The 17,144-nt window shown below is 50.1% G+C and overlaps 1 protein-coding gene across 9 annotated transcripts in view; it reads left to right on the top strand.

Moving 5' to 3' along the window:
* Nucleotides 1–17,144, top strand: part of PLEKHA7 (pleckstrin homology domain containing A7) — a 214,642-nt gene that overhangs the window by 170,299 nt on the left and 27,199 nt on the right. For all 9 annotated transcript variants that reach the window (XM_082628641.1, XM_082628642.1, XM_082628640.1 and 6 more), the window contains 3 exons: nucleotides 4,319–4,841; nucleotides 5,604–5,690; nucleotides 8,306–8,359. In XM_082628641.1, the coding sequence (XP_082484767.1) occupies nucleotides 4,319–4,841; nucleotides 5,604–5,690; nucleotides 8,306–8,359 (664 nt within the window). The remainder of the gene's footprint in view (nucleotides 1–4,318; nucleotides 4,842–5,603; nucleotides 5,691–8,305; nucleotides 8,360–17,144) is intronic.

Here is a 17,144-nt window from a genome sequence, read left to right as displayed (position 1 = left end):
AATCTGCATAAAGAAGTCTAGCAGAAGATGGAGGAGGAAAACCGGAGTGTGGTGAGGGAAGTTTCATTTGGAAGGAGTCCAGTTGGCAGCATGAGACTGCTCCCTGGATGTGGTGCCTTCTGAGGAGGTTGGGTACCACGGAAGGAGAATCTGGAATGTCAGGGTCTCTCTGCTGGTCTCATGCTCAGTAGCAGAGACCTTTGGTTCCACTGAGCTTCTTGATGGGCTTAGATGAGTAGACCTTCTTAATAGAACTAGAATTTTGAAGTTAAGTCAGGAGGCAGAGTAATGCGAGGGGAAGGCCAAAGGGAACCAGAAGGAAGGCGTGGCCATTGAGAAACGCTTCGTGGCAGGGGTGCAGAAAGGACTTTGCAAAGCTGTACCGCTGGTATAAGTTGTACGTTATGTAAGTTATAAGCTGTGGTCGTGAAATGTCTCTACATAACTCTGGCAGCCCACAGACCTACGTTATTCTGCTACACATAATGGGGGCTGGGGGCACATGGGAAGCTAAAGGATGAGAAGTCAACTGCAAGGAGATAAGAGGTGGTTGGGGAAGGCGTCGGACTGTCCCTAGAACGTGAGGGGGGAGTTCGAGCCCTTCTTATCTAAGGGGCAGGGAGACATTAGGTCTAAATGAAAACAGTTTGTTGGCCTTGGAGGTCATTGAGCACTCAGTAAAAGGAATCTCAGTCTAATGACAGAAGTAGTTCTCAGGGGGCTGAAAAGTAAACGTGAGGGATTGAAGACGACCCTTTGAGAAGAAAGCTGTCTGCCTCTGCGTAAGCAGAGTGCTCAACGTCGGATCGTTCACCTGTAGCTGGGAAGGACTGCATATTGCATATCAGAGTTATCTTTTTTTTTTTCCTTAAAGATGTGTTTGTAATCTCTTACAGTCAAGTAATAAGTAGTTCTGGCTGCTTAATAAAGGAACCTCCTCCTGTTGATAATACAGAAGAGGGATATCCCTGCTCTGTGTATGATTGAGACTGTGCTAATCTCGTTAGATGGAGCACGTTAGACATTGGAAGGAGGGTTATTTGAACTGTTAATATGATCTCATATTCTCAGTTCTAGACCAACACAGGGAATTATTTCTAATTGTTCTTTTAGTACTTGGAGATGTATATTATATTTCACTTTTTTAAACTCCTTTAAAATGATGGTTTGCAACACAGACTGATACACCCTTAGAATCTTACCACATTCAATGAGGTTGTTTCGAAATTCTAGCCTTCCATTTTTTCCCTGGTGTTTAAAGTAATGCATCCTTGTAAAATAAAATGGCAGGGGTGGGTGTCGAGTCAGGGGTGCAAACATTACCACGAGGAACAGAGTAAAACGTGGAAGTCCTGCACAGCCGATGTGGAAGCTCAGGTGAGGACTGCCTGCTGCATAAGTAATTGGTTATAAAACTTGATTTCACGTTTCGATATGACCATTTTATAGGGGCTATATCAGCATATATAGGTGCCTTTTGGAAAGGGAACCCCCAGTGGCACAGAGCGGGATTTGAGGGCAGGAGACCTTGAGGCTTCTTTTGGATAAAGCTGGGGTTGGGGGCCAGCAAATGGATCTGCTTTTAGGACAGAGCTGCTCTGTGCGTTCCTGCCTGCTCCTGGGTTACCTTTACCTCATCTTACAACCCTACCTCCTGTGTCCCTCCCTCCACCATCCGTTGGTTACTGTGGTTTGGCCTCTGGCACCAGGACTCACCATTGCCCTGGGGTCTTTGGGGTCACCCCCAAATGGCCAGCCCTGGGGGGATGGCCAGCAGTGCATAAGCAGAGGGCACAGGCTAGAGGATAAGCTGAGGGCTTTGGGGCACTGCCCTGGCGGCGGTGGGCTCTGACCATCTGAACACCACAGGCAGGCATGGGGAGTGGGCTGCAGAGCCAGACTGAAGGGGTGTATAGAGCGAGCATGGCTGGGACGTGCTTTGCATCGTTTGCATTTTGCTTCAGGCAGAGTGAGCCATGGTTAGTAAAGTCATGAACTCCCCTGGGGAAGCCCCCAGCCTGGTTTCTGCCATTGCCACCACTGCTGTTTGAGGGTTCAGGCACTGCCCTTCCTCAGAGACACATTCCCCTCTGACTCTGGGAAATCCATAGCAAACCCTGCCACCTGGTGGGCAAGCTGAAGAGATCTTAAAATTACCTCCCGTAATTGTAAAGATAACGATAAAAAGGGAGAAGAAAGCCACCATTTTTTGAATGACAACTACTTTTAGCCCTCACAACAATCTATTAAATGGTTCTTAGTAGCCCCATTTTACCGTAAGGAGAGTGATACAATGAGTTTAAAAACAATTAGAACAGTACTTCTCAAACATCAACCACCTGGAGGGCTTGTTAAACCACAGGTGGCTGGGCCCCACCCCCAGGGTTCCTGATTTCAGGTGGGGCCTGATAACCTGCATTTCTGACAAGCTCCCAGGTGTTGCTGATGCTGCTGGACTACACTTGGAGCTTAGAACAAGGTCTGGTGAGTGCCGCTGTATAAAGATTTGTTAGATAAAATTGATAGGTAAAGGCAGAGTCAGGATTCCAGCCCAGGCCTGACTCCAGAACCTGTCCGTTTTACATCCTGCTGCCTCTCAGGTTAGACTTTTAAAACTTAATAAAACTGTAGTTGGCCCTTGCTGAATTTTTCTTTCAGAAAATAAGATGGCTGGTCGGTAGTAGTTTTCACCATCCCATCCAGCTTTTGTGTGCCGGAGTATTTGTTGAAGGGCTGGTTATGTGTCAGCACTTTCTCAGACCGCGGACATCACCGCAGAATGTAAGACAGAGTTGCTGCCCCGCAAGGATTTACAGCTTGGCTGGGGAAGAGACAGCTTACAAGTAGGAGAAGGTTACATCAATACAGGACCTTGGAAAAGTTACGGACTGTACAGTAACTAGGTCAGAGCAGGGCAGGAACCCTGAGGGCTGTGGCATTGCAGAAGGCCTCTGTGGAAGAGGCATGGGACAGTGTCCTGGAGAATGAGTGAGATTTGGTGATAGGGCAAGGTGAGCCCATACAGGTAGGGGAAGGAGGAACAGTATTATGAGAATAAGGAGAGAGAAGTGGGAAGGGAGCACCCACTGGTGAAGGTACCGCCTGTGTATCAGGCAAGGAGCCTGTGTTCTCTTCCTGTCTCATTTATTTTTCAAGGCAGCCTTAGGAGGCAGGTAGTTCTGTCCTCATGTTATAGGTAAGGAAGCTGAGGCTCAGAGCAGTCAGGTAAGCTGCCTAAGGTCACACAGCCAGTGGATTCAGCCCTAGGTCAGACTTCCTCTGCTTTTTCTACTGCAGAAAGTTGTCCAAGTGTGTAGGAGGCCAGGCAATATTAGGGTGAGGCCCTCACACTCAGGCTCCAGCAAGTGCAAGGGTGCACCTGAGAGGGGGGTGCCTCCTTAAATGTTGGACCCTTGACGGCCAACTTGCCCCAATTTGATCCTGGCCCGGGTACGTGGAGCAGTGAGAAAACAGCAGGAAGGGAAGGTGGGTTGAGGTCAGGTGCTGGAGAGCTGTGAGTATCAGGAGAAGGGGGTTAAATTTTATTTCATAAGCATTAGGGAGCCATTGATGGTTTTGGAGCACAGGAGTGATTAGATCCAAGCAGTTGGCTCTGTACAGCATGGAAACTAGTTAGGAAGGTCTCAGAGTTGTCTGGGTGGAGGTAGTTAATCAGGATCTGGATTAAAGTAATAGGGCTTCCCTGGTGGCGCAGTGATTGAGAGTCCGCTTGCTGATACAGGGGACACGGGTTCGTGCCCCAGTCTGGGAAGATCCCACATGCCGTGGAGCAGCTGGGCCTGTGAGCTATGGCCGCTGAGCCTGCGCGTCCGGAGCCTGTGCTCCGCAACAGGAGAGGCCACAACAGTGAGAGGCCCATGTACCGCAAAAAAAAAAAAAAAGTAATAGAGAAAGAAAAGAACTGATGCCAGCCACTTCCTTTAAGAACCTCCAGGACTTGGTGCTGGGGAACGTCTTGGTGACCGTGAGACATCTCCTAGAGATGTGCACGCCTGATGGAAAAGCTGACTGATGGCAAGAGAGAGAGAGGCAGGTTTAATCATGCTGCACTTGGAGTGGGGCAGCCAAGTCGTCCTGGTAGGGGGTTTGACACTCCAAGGTTGATGGATAAAGTGGTTTAGGAATCCTCTGCAAAGGGAAGAAGTGACTGAAGTCCTGGGTGTCTGCGTTGATTGTTCTTTGGGGTTCGTACAGAGCTCCCTCACGTGCCTGGCTTTGTGGCTTTGCCTAGCTGTGTTTCCAGAAGCCCAGCAGACCCCTTGCTGGTCCTCTTACCTGTCCTCTCCTTTCTCCTCAGCCTGCCCCTGGACCAGACCCTTCCTCGCCAGGGTCCCAGCCAATCCCTGTCCTTCCCAGAAAACTACCAGACTCTTCCCAAGAGCAGCCGACGCCCCTCAGGGGGCTCTTCACCCCCTCCCCGCAACCTGCCGAGTGACTACAAGTACGCGCAGGACCGAGCCAGCCACCTGAAGATGTCGAGTGAGGAGCGCCGGGCACACCGGGATGGCACCGTGTGGCAGCTCTACGAGTGGCAGCAGCGCCAGCAGTTCCGGCACGGCAGCCCCACGGCGCCCATCTGTGCCGGCTCCCCAGAGCTCACCGACCAGGGCCGAAGCAGGAGCATGCTAGAGGTGCCCCGCTCCATCTCCGTGCCTCCATCTCCCTCGGACATCCCTCCCCTGGGACCCCTGAGGGCCTTCCCACCCCGGCGGCCACACACGCCAGCAGAGCGGGTCACTGTGAAGCCCCCGGACCAGAGAAGGAGTGTGGACATCTCGCTGAGCGGTTCTCCCAGGAAGGCGTGGGGCCACACCCCCAAGGTGAGACTCCCGAGGCTCTGCCAGACTGCTGGAGCCCAGCAGTAGGGCGTTAGGAGCCTCACATGGTTTGAACACAAACTTGAGCAATGTAGGATAATGATAGGTAACACTTCCATAGTACTGTACCTCAGTGCTGGGTGTAGCGCTAAAGGCTTTAATTCTTACAACACCCCAATGAGGTAGGTGCTATTATTTCAGGTTTTCCCCGCTATCTGAAGGTAGAGTGTTCCTATGAAACCTTTAGTAAGCCAAAGTGGCATAAAGCGAAGAAGCAATTACATTTTCTGTGAAAGTGAAAATCGCCTTTGGATTTCGGTTATCAAAAACAGGGGCTAAAGGTAGGTCTTTTGTAAAATCAAAGTGGCATAAAGCGAACTTTTGTAAAGCAGGGGATACCCGTGTGCCCATTTCACACATGAGAACTCCTAGGCATTAAGGGATGAAGTTACTTGCACATGGTCACACAACTAGAAGTCTGCTTCCTTGCAGCTTGGAAGGCAGGGAAAGATGTCTGTGTTTAACTAGTTCAATTATTTATAATAACCTGACTTACGTTTTAAATCCGGAGGGGCTCTCACAGTTTGTCATCGTCATAACCTGGTGAGAAAGATGTGTATCCTAATTTGACAGATGAAGAGTCTGAGGCTGAGGGAGGTGCCATGCCCTGTGCTTGGCTGCCCTGGTAGTGAGTGGCAGAGGCTCTGGCCCCCGCCCCCCTCCACACCCGGCTCTCGGTGTGACTTCCTGTCTCCCCTCCTGCAGAACTCCTCTCATGTGGACCGACGCTCCATGCCCTCCATGGGTTACATGACCCACACTGTCAGTGCTCCCAGTTTACATGGAAAATCGGTAAGCAGCACCTCCTCTCCCCCTCCAGGTGACTGATCTTATCCAGCTTTCAAAGGGCTAATCTCATCAGAGTTCTTCCCTGAGCCAGTCAGATGCAATCCCCATTTTAGAGGTGAGGAAACTGAGGCTCAGAGAAGTCGAATGACTTGCTCAGGCCCATCCCGCTGGCATTGGGACCTCCTGAGGTCAGCGGAAGAGCCTGGTGGGGGGAAGTGGAGGAGACTGTGGTGTTTATTCTCTTTTGGGCAGCATTTAGTCTGCAGCATTTTCCAGCCACCTGCCTTTTTCTCCGGTTAACTCCTCTCCTTTCTTCCTGGTCTTTGCTTTGATTAGTTCACTGTCTTCAAAACTCGAGTCTGGGTGAGGTTGCACAGCTGGTGGCTGTTTCCTGATAAAAACTACTTCCTGCAGCCCCTTCTCTGCCGGTGCCTTTACTTGTCCTAATGACAGAATTAATGCAATAATTACTTAATGGTGTCACATCAGTGCTGTGCCGGCACCGGGGTGAAGAGTAATTATAGCGTCGTGCTCCTGCGGTGGCTAATTTCCTCATGATGTGTCTACACACCTGCAGCTGGAGGAGCTCTCACTGCTTCTCACCCGGTTACGGCGGCACCAGGCCAAGTTGGCCAGGGTGCGAAATTTCGCCATCGGCCAGTTACTGCAGCACGAGCTGACCTTTCCCACCTGCCAGGTCAGCGCTGGTGGGCTCTCTCAGGGCTGGGGGCCACCCCGGGGACAGGGGAGTGACATGCTGGCCTGTGCTCCCTCGTGCCCGTGCTCTAGTCTGTCCTGCTATCTGGCTCTCTCCCTTGTTCCTGCCTGTTTGCTTCTGGATGCTACTGCCAGACACTGTGCAGCCGTCATGGGGCCCACGCCCCTGTTGCTGGGGTGGAGGCTGCATGTAGTGTGAGGGACCTGAACTGTGGCTTCTCTGCCTGTGAGCAATGACTGCAAGGCTGCTGTGTGGTCGTGTCCAAGGGCTGTGCTAGCTGTCATCCTGTTGCCACCTTGGGTACTCCTTGGGATGCTGAGAGGTGTGTGTCAGCCTGGAGGGAGAAGGCATGGTGCCCTCTCATCTGGACAGTGCCCTGCTGACTGTCAGAGCATCTTCACACCCCTTATCCCAGTGAATTTCACAGTAGCCTGGGAGAGGTTAGGTAGGACAGGTGGGAAAGTGGCTTCCCCAGGATCCCTCAGCTAGTGGCCTGCAGGCTGGAGCCAGATTCCAGGTCCTGTCTGGCACAGTGTTCTAAACTGTTTCCGAGGCATGAAGGGTTGCAGGCAAGCTCCTCGAGGAGTAGCCAGACAGTCGTTCTCCTGGGCATCCCGAGCATCTTAAAGAAGATGCTGGTCCACACGAGCCTGGTCCCCCGAGCTGCACAGAAGTAGGCAGAGGACAGATGAGGAGGTTGAGAGAATTGTCACTATCCTTACCTGTCCTATTTTAGTGGGACCTGAGAGATACAGGAAATGTATTTGGAAAAATGAATATAAGGGAGCACGTGCAAAATCCTAATTTGTGAATTTGGGTGATTTTTAATAACATTTCTCTGTCCCTCTTACTGCGGGACTGGGCTGATTGTGGAAGTAGGGATGGGTAAAGAGACAGTTTAGGGACAGAAATAAGATCTTGCAAACCACTGGTGTCCCTGGCAGTGGTCCTTCAGGCCTTCTCATGCTTATAAGCACTGCCTGAACGTTTTGCATTATTTATTTTTGTTTGTTTTACACCAGAGCTCTAAACTTGGACCACCTTCCTAGCCCTGGCTTGCTTTGGCTTGCTGAGAGGCCTCTTCGTTGGCTGAGAAAGTGCCCGGACTGTTTTTCTTAAGCTTTCGTAGCCCCTCTCCCTCACAGTTAGCTTCTGTGATCCATTACATAGGAAGCACAAGTTCTAGGAAATCAAAGAGTCTTTTCCTTATTCTCACTGTTTCTGGTAATTATACTGAAGAACTCAACAGACTGTCAGAGATGACACAAGTAGACAGGTCTGCCTGGACCTTCCTTATCTAGCTCCTGACCCAGCCACCTTGGCCCCACGCTCAGCAAACGGAGCCAAAACTTCCAGGAAACTTTCTGCAGCTACTGGTGCTTATCGTTCTAGAACCCAAGGTCAAAAGGGAACCTCCCTGGGTCACCTAGGTCATCTCCATGCCTCTTCCAGGCATCCATCCACACCCATCAGGGGGTCATTTTCCCTCATGCATGTGAAGTGGCCCAGTGCAAAGGTTTGGAGTGTGGCATGTCCTCTTCCAGGTAGACCTCTCTAGTTCTGTCTCAGGAGCTCGCCTCTGCCTCAGCTGCTCTGCTGTCCTGGTCCTCTGGTGGGATGTGTGCTGTCTCCGTCCTCCTCATCAAACTGTCCTCAGCCAATGGGGGGAACAAGCTGGCTTTCCCCACATGGTAGACCTGGGAGATCCACCATGCTGAGAGAGCTCTGAGCTGCCCCGAGACATTTGTGCTTCCTCTGTGGCCTGGATGTGTTGGTCTGCTGTGGTCTCTTGTCCCCGAAGCTGCACAGGTGTAAATGAGTCACACGTGAAGCCCTGAGTTGTGGACACCTTTGGTGTTCATAACTGGCTTTTTTCTCTCTCTCTCTGCTTCATTTGAAGGCTGACGATACCTACCTCCAGCTGAAGAAAGACCTGGAGTATCTGGACCTAAAGGTGAGTGGCCTCAGGGGTCTTGCTTTCCTGCGACACTTACCTTTCTGAGAGTGTCAGCCTCATTGGAGACCAGCCCCAAAGCCAAAAAGGCCTTGCAGGTCTTACAAATCTAGGTTTCAAATGAAGATGTCTCCTGTCTGAATCAGAAGGGGGATTTTTTTTGTTTGGGGATTTTTGATTTTTTTCTTTGGTTGCTGTGGCTTTTGGAAATTTCATTTTTAAATTGAATATAATGGACATATAACATTGTATTAGTTCCAGGTGTACAACTTAATGATATTTGTATATATTGGGAAATGATCACAAATCTAATTAACATCCATCACCATTCTTGGTTACGAATTTTTTTTTCCTTATGATGAGAACTTTTAAGATCTACTCTCTTAGCGGCATTCAAATATGCAATACAGTTTTGTTAACTATAGTCACTCTGCTGTACATTACATCCTCATGATTTATTTATTTTATAACTGGAAGTTTGTACCTTTTAGAAGAGTCTTATTTCTTGTAGCCTCAGACTCTGGGCTCTTCTCAGTTTCTTGTGAATTCTGCTGTAAGGTCTCTGGCTTACAGAATGAGGGCACGAGATCTTGCTTTCTTCCTGTCCTTGGTTAGAGCCACAAGGTTCCTCCAAATAATAACCAGTTGCTTCTTCAGAGCCTCCAGTGGGGCGGGGTTGGGTTTGGTTCACAGGGTGCCACTGATGTGTGTTTTCAGGCACAAGCAGTTTGGTGGATTGTCTGGTTTTGTAGTCGGGGGGGAGCAAGTGCCACATGGAATCATGTGGCTCTGAGGGGTACCAGAGCCTCCCATCCCTCCCATCCGTGTTTAGGAGATGAACGTCGGGCCCCTCCCTGTAGGTGATGAAGTTCAGGCTCTAAATCAGCCTCCACAGCACAGACAGCCGGGAAAGCTGCTAGAGAAGCGAGAGGCATTCTGCCTGGAAGAGAGCTGCTATTGTTCTGTTCCCACAGCTCTCTGAAAGCTCCCACTGTGAAAAGCACTTCTTATGCCTGAGCCATGACTTAGACTGAAGGAATGTGACCTTTAATTAACTGCGGGTGTGAGAGGGCGGGCAGAGGGCCCTGCGGGAGGACACCCAGGTGACTGGGGCGGGGGGCATGCCTCCCTCGGTCCCCAGTGTACCTGGCTTGAGATATTTTTAACTTGGGGATTGTCACCCAGCCTTGTAGAAGCAGGGGTATGAACATTAGGTCCTAAGGCAGCAGAGGAGGGGCCTCCCCACTCTGAGGCAAGATCAAGACCTTTGATTAGGAACCCCCCTCAGTTAACTTAATGTATCTGGTAATGAGCACTTGTGCTCTATCCAGCTCTGGAGAAGCTAGGGGGGATGGAAGAGAAAAATCGAGGCTCTCTGGCCTTGAGAAACTTCCAGATGTTCTGGGTCGGGGAAAGAAAGCGTCCTGAAATAACACAGACTTTTCTGCAATGAGCGTATAAGGATTTGTCTGGCCCAGTGCTTAGAGCTGAGATAGTGAGGATGACTGTGGCTGCAGTGCTGGGAAGGCTTCTGGAGGAGGTGGCGTGTGTCCAGAGCCTTGAAGAGCCAAGGGTTTAGGTTGGTTGACGTTAAAGGGAAGGGAACTGTGGGAGCCAGGGAGAGCCAGGGTGAGGGTGGTGTGGCTGGAAAAGTGGGGGCAGATTGTCCAGGTTCTGGAGTCTTTCTAGGCTTTAGGAAGGAAGGTGCAGTGAAGAAAAGTCAGACTTGGCTTTCAGACATGAGCAAAACAAGGAGGGTTCTCTCAAAACCAGGACGTTTTCTAGCTTACATGGTATTCAGGTCACGTAGAGCATGAGTGAGTGAGTATGGTAGTCAGGCCTCAGTGCCCAGACGTGGTGGTGTGGGCCAGATGTGCAGCCCAGCCCTCCCTCCTGCACTCTGAACCTGGGTAGGTCCTTCCACCATGCCCACCTCCCCCATCTGACCTGGAGCAGCCCCTGGCCTCCACCTGCCCTGTGTACCACCATGTCCCTGTTCCCCGGCCTTACCATGCCCGGGGCCATGCAGGTGACACAGAAGTATTTGTAGAGCATCCACGATGTACCTAGGCCTGTGGGAGAGGCGTGGCTCACAGCAGCACAGGTGTACCAAAAAACACTCTTCAGAGTGCTTGGTGCATGGTGCGAGGGAACTTAATAAAGTGCCTGAGCCAGAGTAACAGGAAATAGCTGTCTTCTGATTCCTGTTTGTGTGAGATAGCCGACCTCACAGTTGGTCCTGGAGAGAAGATCCAGCTCAGGTTGTTTTTTGTAAAGATTATAGAACTTGAGCTCAATAAAAGGGATTTAGAGAGAGAGAAAAACTGAGGCATAGGGTAGCAATAGAGGGTAAAATGTGTGTCAGTCACCATGTTTTACTTCTGTTAAATTATGTACCCGCGGCAGTAGCCCTATAAGGGAGGTGGTGTTATCTTTTTTTCACTGACTGAGGCTCAAAGAAGTAAATGACCCTCCCAAGGCCATGTAAGTAGTTACGGGGGAGTCAGTTCTTGGGAGCAGTGCTGACTCTGAAGCTGGTGCTCTTAATCACCCTGCCTCCCAGCCGCTCTTACAATGCTGCTTCTACTACTGTGGACCCAAAGGTATTAAGTTTTTTATGGAGCTGAACTGGGGTCCTTCTGCCAGGAAATGTTTATGCTGTGATAGAGACAAGGTTGCATCCTTGGGGTGTTTCACCAGCTAGGAGCCGTATGTGACCAAAACATTAACTAGTGATTGGAAGTTGTCACTGTTTATCTTGAAAAACAGCTGTGTTGATACCAGAATTTCCCTGGTCTCATAGCTGCTACTCCAGTTGCTAAGCTCCTCTTAGAGAACCAGTCCCCCTATAACAGCACCAGCAGGTGAGAGACACTTGGCTTACCAGCAACATGGGTGGGAAAAGATGCTGGGGTTTGTGTTGTGTGTGAGTCATCATTCAGAAAGGCTGACATCACCTTGGCCTCCCTCCAAATCAGGGAGGCAGTGGGCCTGCTCTGCTCAGACCCAGCTGGGGTGTAGAGTTCCCAGATGGACGTTTCACTTCAGGATCCAGACGAGGGAAGGGCTGGAATCAAAGGAGAGGTGATGAGGGGCTGCAAGAACTGTGGCTGAGGAGTGTATCAGGCGGATGCTTTTGTTGGCAGGTATCCGAAACCCAGATCAGCCTGCTGAGCCACAAGGGGAATATACTGGTTCACGTAGCCAGGGCTTGTGTTCCAGGAGCTCAGGCCATGCCACCAACTGTTCTACTTTCCACATGGCCAGGGAAGAAAGGTGGCCACTTGCACACTCAGGTTGGCTTCATCCCAGCCGAGCCTCCCTGTGGAGTGAAGGGTGGGGGATTCCCTGATGGAAAGCAGACTGGACAGGAACAAGAAACACAGCAGCAGGCGGCCCAGCTACAGTGTGGTTGGTTGAAGGAGGAAGGGGCGATGCAGGCAAGACATAGAGACTGTCTATAAAGCTCTAAAATGGCACCATGTGTCTTCCGTGGCTCTGAGGGGCGATTAAGACAAGTGGATCACAGCTATAAGGACAGGTTTTAGTTGAGTAGAAGAAAGACTTCTCTAAAAGGGCCACCACAGGTCACAGTGACCTCCCCATCACTGGGGTGCAGCTGAGGCCAGGTGAGCACTGAGTGGGATGAGCGACTGGATCAGGAAAACCCTCAGGCCCGTTGACTCTTGAGATCCTGTGACGTGCTAGACAAGATGAGCTGCCGCGAGCCCAGTGGGGGTCCCTGAGACGAGGGCCTCGGAAGACACAATTGAATGGGCGGTGTAGCCCAGCCTGGTCGTGGAGATGGCGCCGAGCACAGCCCCGCTGTGACCAGCTTCTTGTGAGAGGTCCCTCCTTGGTCCTTGTGGGGAGAGGTAAGCCTCTCTGGAGAAGGATGGTCTCCCTGCCCCCACCAGGTTGGCACAGAGTCCCCCGCGTCCCTGTCCCAAAGGCCACAGACTTAAGGATCCAGAGCCCATGTCCCCTCCGCCTCCATCAGCTGATGCTTGGGTTCCAGAACCCGTTGGTGGTGTTTGCCCACATGCTGTGGAGCTTGGTCTCCTGAAGTGAGCATTCCTGCTGGGGTGCCAAATGAGCAAATAAAAGCAGACTCCGCTCTCTTAAAAGATGCTCTGTGTTAGTGTTCTCTTTGGAAATGTTTACTTTCCTGGCATTTTACTTGGCAGTGCCAGGGTGGAAAGGATTTCACGCTGATTAAGCACCTGTTCTTGCCTGGCAATTTGGGGGCACCTGTTGTTCATTATCTCACTTAATCCTCTCAGCACCTTTGAGCAAATAAGAATTATTATCCCCACCTTACTAATCAGGAACCCGTGTATCAGAGAGGTAACTTCTGCAAAGCTGAGATTCGAACCCTGTGACTAACTTCACACCTGCCTCCTTTCTTCCGTGTGCCATGTACCTCATCTGCCCTGAAGTTGCATTCGCTGAGTTGTATTTCTGGCATTAATGCTCTGCTCTTCAGAACCCTACACCAGAGCCAGGTCTGAAAAGGGGGTATGAAGTTTCGCTGTTGTTTACGGCTTGAATTGTTTTTATGCATCTGGGAAGCACAGCTGGTAAAGTGAGGTGGCGGGGAGGGCACCTGCAACCACACAGGTGGTGCCTTTTAGGTGGAGCAGATTGACGTCAGCCCCAAAGGGGCTCTTGTCCCTAGTGAGGGACGTCATCAGTGGCTCCAGGTGCCTGGCCTCTGGACTTTTCCTGACAGAGCCTGAGATCTAGGCTTCTCTGTTCGCAGTCTGTTTCCAGTTAGCTTCTTTTTTTTTTTTTTTTTTTAATTTTTTATTTATTTATTTTTTATTTTTTTATTTTTGCTTTATAACAAATTTAATCACTTATACATATACATATGTTTCCATATCCCCTCCCTTTTGCGTCTCCCTCCCACCCTCCCTATCCCACCCCTCCAGGCGGTCACAAAGCACCGAACTGATCTCCCTGTGCTATGCGGCTGCTTCCCACTAGCTATCTACCTTACGTTTGGTAGTGTATATATGTCCATGCCGCTTCCAGTTAGCTTCTGGAACAGAGTTCTTAAGTCATGGTCTGGAACACCATCTATCTCAGAATGATCTGGGAGCTTGATATAAAATTGCAGATCTGGAGGGTTCTGTTGAATTAGAACCACTGGAAATGATGCCCAGAATTCTGTGTTTTTAAAATCAAGCTCTGGGGTGATTCTTGTGCACAGTAAGCGGAGGTCTTTTATTCTGAAGAGAGATTGTTAACGCTGGTTGTGAACTAGAGCAATGAATATGGATGCTTGGGTCTTACCCCTTAGAGACTCTGATTTAACTGGTAATACTCAGGTATTACTCTTGAAGAAAGAAAGACACTCCCTAGGTGTTCTAATGTATAGGTATGGCTGAGAAACGTGGTTTAAAAGCAATGGTCCTCAAAGTGTGATCCCAGATGAACAGTGTCAGCAATTCCTGGGGCTTTGTTAGAAATGAGCAATCTTGGCTCCCACCCCAGAGCTGCTGGAGGTGGGGCCCAGCAAGTCTGTATATTCACAGCCCTCCAGATGATTCTGAAGCATGCTCAAGTGTGAGAACCATTTTTCAGTGGAGTGATTCCCACTCCTGGCTGCACATCAGACTCACCCAGGAGGGTTTTTAAGAATCCCAGTACCTAGGCCCCACCCCAGACCAATTATATCCAAGTTTTCTTGGAGTGGGACTCAGGCATCAGTCTTTTAAAGCTCCTGGGTGATCTCAGTGGTGGAGGCAGGGTTGAGATCCAGTGTCTTAGTGGGTGGGGACAGTTCCTTCTCAAAGGAGCTGGAGGCATTTGGCATCATGGGTAAGACATAATGGTTTAGGTGTGGAGGCGAGAGTCTGAGGGACCAAAGGTGGGTGGGGCTGAGACTAATGCATGGCTCCACTCTAAACTACAGGTTCAGTATCTTACACTATGTGATGGGGGGAGGACAGAGGAAGAAGCAGTCCCCTCTAGCCTTCTGTGGCAGAACCAGGAAGGACATGGGCACTGAAATCAGCACTCCCACGTAAACTAGCCTGCACGAAGATCAGGCAGCACTTACGATCCCCCATTTACGGATGAGGGAACTGAAGTCTGGAAAGGTCCACCGGCTGGGAAGCCGCATAACCAGACTGAGACACACTCATTTGAACTGCACAACACACATCCTCCTTAAGGTTTCCCCTTGCCAGTTCTCCAAATTCTGGCTCCTTCAAATGTCATTTGATGTCTTACCTGTTACGATTTGTTGTATTTGCCTTTTTGTTTGGAACAGATAAAAAATAATGAACCTTTGATCAACGTGCTTTACAAAGTGCTGAAGAAGTCAGCACGGGGCTGTCGGCCCCGGAGAAGCGTAAGATGACCTGATCTGCATCTCCAGGCGGGGCCATTCCATTGCTTCTGGCTCAGTGCCGACTCCATCACTTGCTTCACCAGGGCCTCTCCTGACCGCCTCCAGGCTTCCCGCGAGTCATTTCGGTTTATTTTCTGTCTATTGAAGCTCCCTCAGCGTTTTGGCTGGTGCACCAGGCTGAGCCTCTCATCCGTAGTGTTTTGTGACTCCATCTTTTGTGCTGCCACTGGGGGCGGGGGTGGTGGGGCTTGCCTAGCTTGCCACCAGCTTGTGTTGTGTCCCCATTCTCGCTCGTCTGCCTTCATGGTGAGGGCTGCCCTAGAGCCTGGGTTCCTTGGGAGGGAGCAGCAGTTCCTGGTCACCTTGGAGGAGCTGGGGTGTCCTGAGATTCCACCGTGGCCCTGGGATTAGGGTGGCTCTTCTTCAGGGCAGGGTGTTGATGTTTGAAAACATTCTGGAGCTGGACTAGAACAAAACACCCACCTCCCCACCATCCACCCCTTTGAGAGATGCAGAGGTAGTGCCTGAAACGTGACCAGCTTTTATAGCATTCCAAGGGAGGCTGCAGGTTGGAAAGCAGGAGCTGTATCCAGTCATCTTGAGCCCTGCATGTAGGTGTCTTGGGATGTGCTGGAGGGGGGAGTAAGATGCCTGGGAGGCCTTTAATTGCCTTCCGATGTGGAGACTCATTCAAATGGATGAGTACCCACTAACTTTCACTTTTTCTGGTGACAGAGGTGCTAGGGACCCATAGTTGATGTTTTGAATGGATTTAAACATTGCTATCACAAAGTGCAATTTTAAAAGGAAAATGAGATGTAATATACTGTTTGTGGCTGTGTCTTAGAAGCCTCAGCTCTCTGGAACAAAGCTAAATTCAGAAGCTTAAAGGGCCTGTGAGTTGTGTAAACACTGTCACGAAGCCCCTGCTCTAAACCCTGTGACCTTTACTCCACCGAAAGAGGTCTCAGGCCCTGAGCACAGCCAGCTCACCTCGTTTTGTCACATTCCCAGACTCACTAAGCAAACGCTTCTCACGCCGGGCCCTGGGCTGGGCTTTGAGGGTACAGAGAAAACGCATCACAGTCCCCACAGTCCTTCCTAATTAGGTTCTTGTCAAGTGAGGGAAGACAGAACAGATCATCTACTAAGGCCCATAATAGTGGCAGACACAAGGGGTGGGAGGATGTCCCTTGGTGGGTACCAAGCCCAGATGGAGGGAGGGAGACAGGGAAGAGCAGCAAGTGTGTCCCTTCTGCTGAGTTTCTAATCCTCATAGACTCAGTCATTTGAGCTCCTAATTCATAGCACCTTAAAAGCAGCACATTAAAAGGGGACAAAGACAAAGTTACTTCTTAGGAAAGAGGGAGTGCTCATATCCTGAGAGAGAGAAGAAACATTATAAGTCAATCTGAAATGGAAATGAAAGCGCAGAAATTTGGGAGCATTTAGCTAGATAGGCAAATAGTCCTAAACAGGAACTTCTAAGAAATTCTATATTACTGATTTTTGTAATGACTCTGATTCATCCCCCAAAAGGTTGAATTTATATTCAGTGTTCTGTGAAGGTAGTAAAGGACATACTTTTAGAAAGCTTTCCATCAAAAAGTTTAAAAGACAGCTTTCTGAAAGTGCCCTTTTTGTGCAGAAATACCTCATTCGTTGCCTGATGGTGCTGGATAAATGAGGCATTGCTCAGTTAGACTCTCTGCCTTGCTATTTCAGTATCAAAAACATATCATCTGGAAAAAGCTTCAGTGACATAAAGGGAAGAGTTTTGCTAAGAGGAGAAGTCCCCAAAGAATTATCTCAATTTGAAAATGATTTCTTCCTAGGAAGTGAGGCAAGGGTCAGCCCCTTGGAGAGTAGACAAGCTTATGGCCCCTCACTTTGGCAAAGGACTGTGACACAGAGTGAAGACTCCCCTCCCTCTGCCTGCTAGGGTCCCAAGTCCTGCCTGGGAAATTCAGCACCTGCCTGGTGTTGGTGGTTCACCAGGATTAATTCCCCTTCCTCGCTTCCCCCACTGCGCCCCCTACCCTTGCAGGAGCCATCATTTTTTGTGGATTGTTGCTGTGGTCAGTGTGTTCTGTTACTGTGTGTATGGTTGTATGTACACATAATTTGCCAGTTTGAAGAGCAGAATTTGGCTGGAGTTCTACTTTTTCTAGGACTGACCTACATGTATTTCCCTTTCACCTACCTGTGAGGCAATAAGCAATTTGCCGAGTGCATTCTAGTGTGCCAGGCCTTCCGTTCGGGGCTGACTTTACCAAGATAAAGAAGACAGTGGTCCCTGTCCTCTACTGTGCCGCCAAAGGGAGCAGGGGAATGAGTGGGGGCAGGTCTGCAGCCCAGGCTCAGCCTTCAGCTCAAGGCGTGGAGAGGGCTTCTCCCTTGACCTGCACCTTGACCTTTAGATTT

Source organism: Mesoplodon mirus (assembly GCF_964341445.2).
Source record: "Mesoplodon mirus genome assembly, chromosome: 7".
Lineage (NCBI taxonomy): Eukaryota > Metazoa > Chordata > Mammalia > Artiodactyla > Ziphiidae > Mesoplodon > Mesoplodon mirus.
This window is presented reverse-complemented; position numbering and strand designations above follow the sequence as displayed.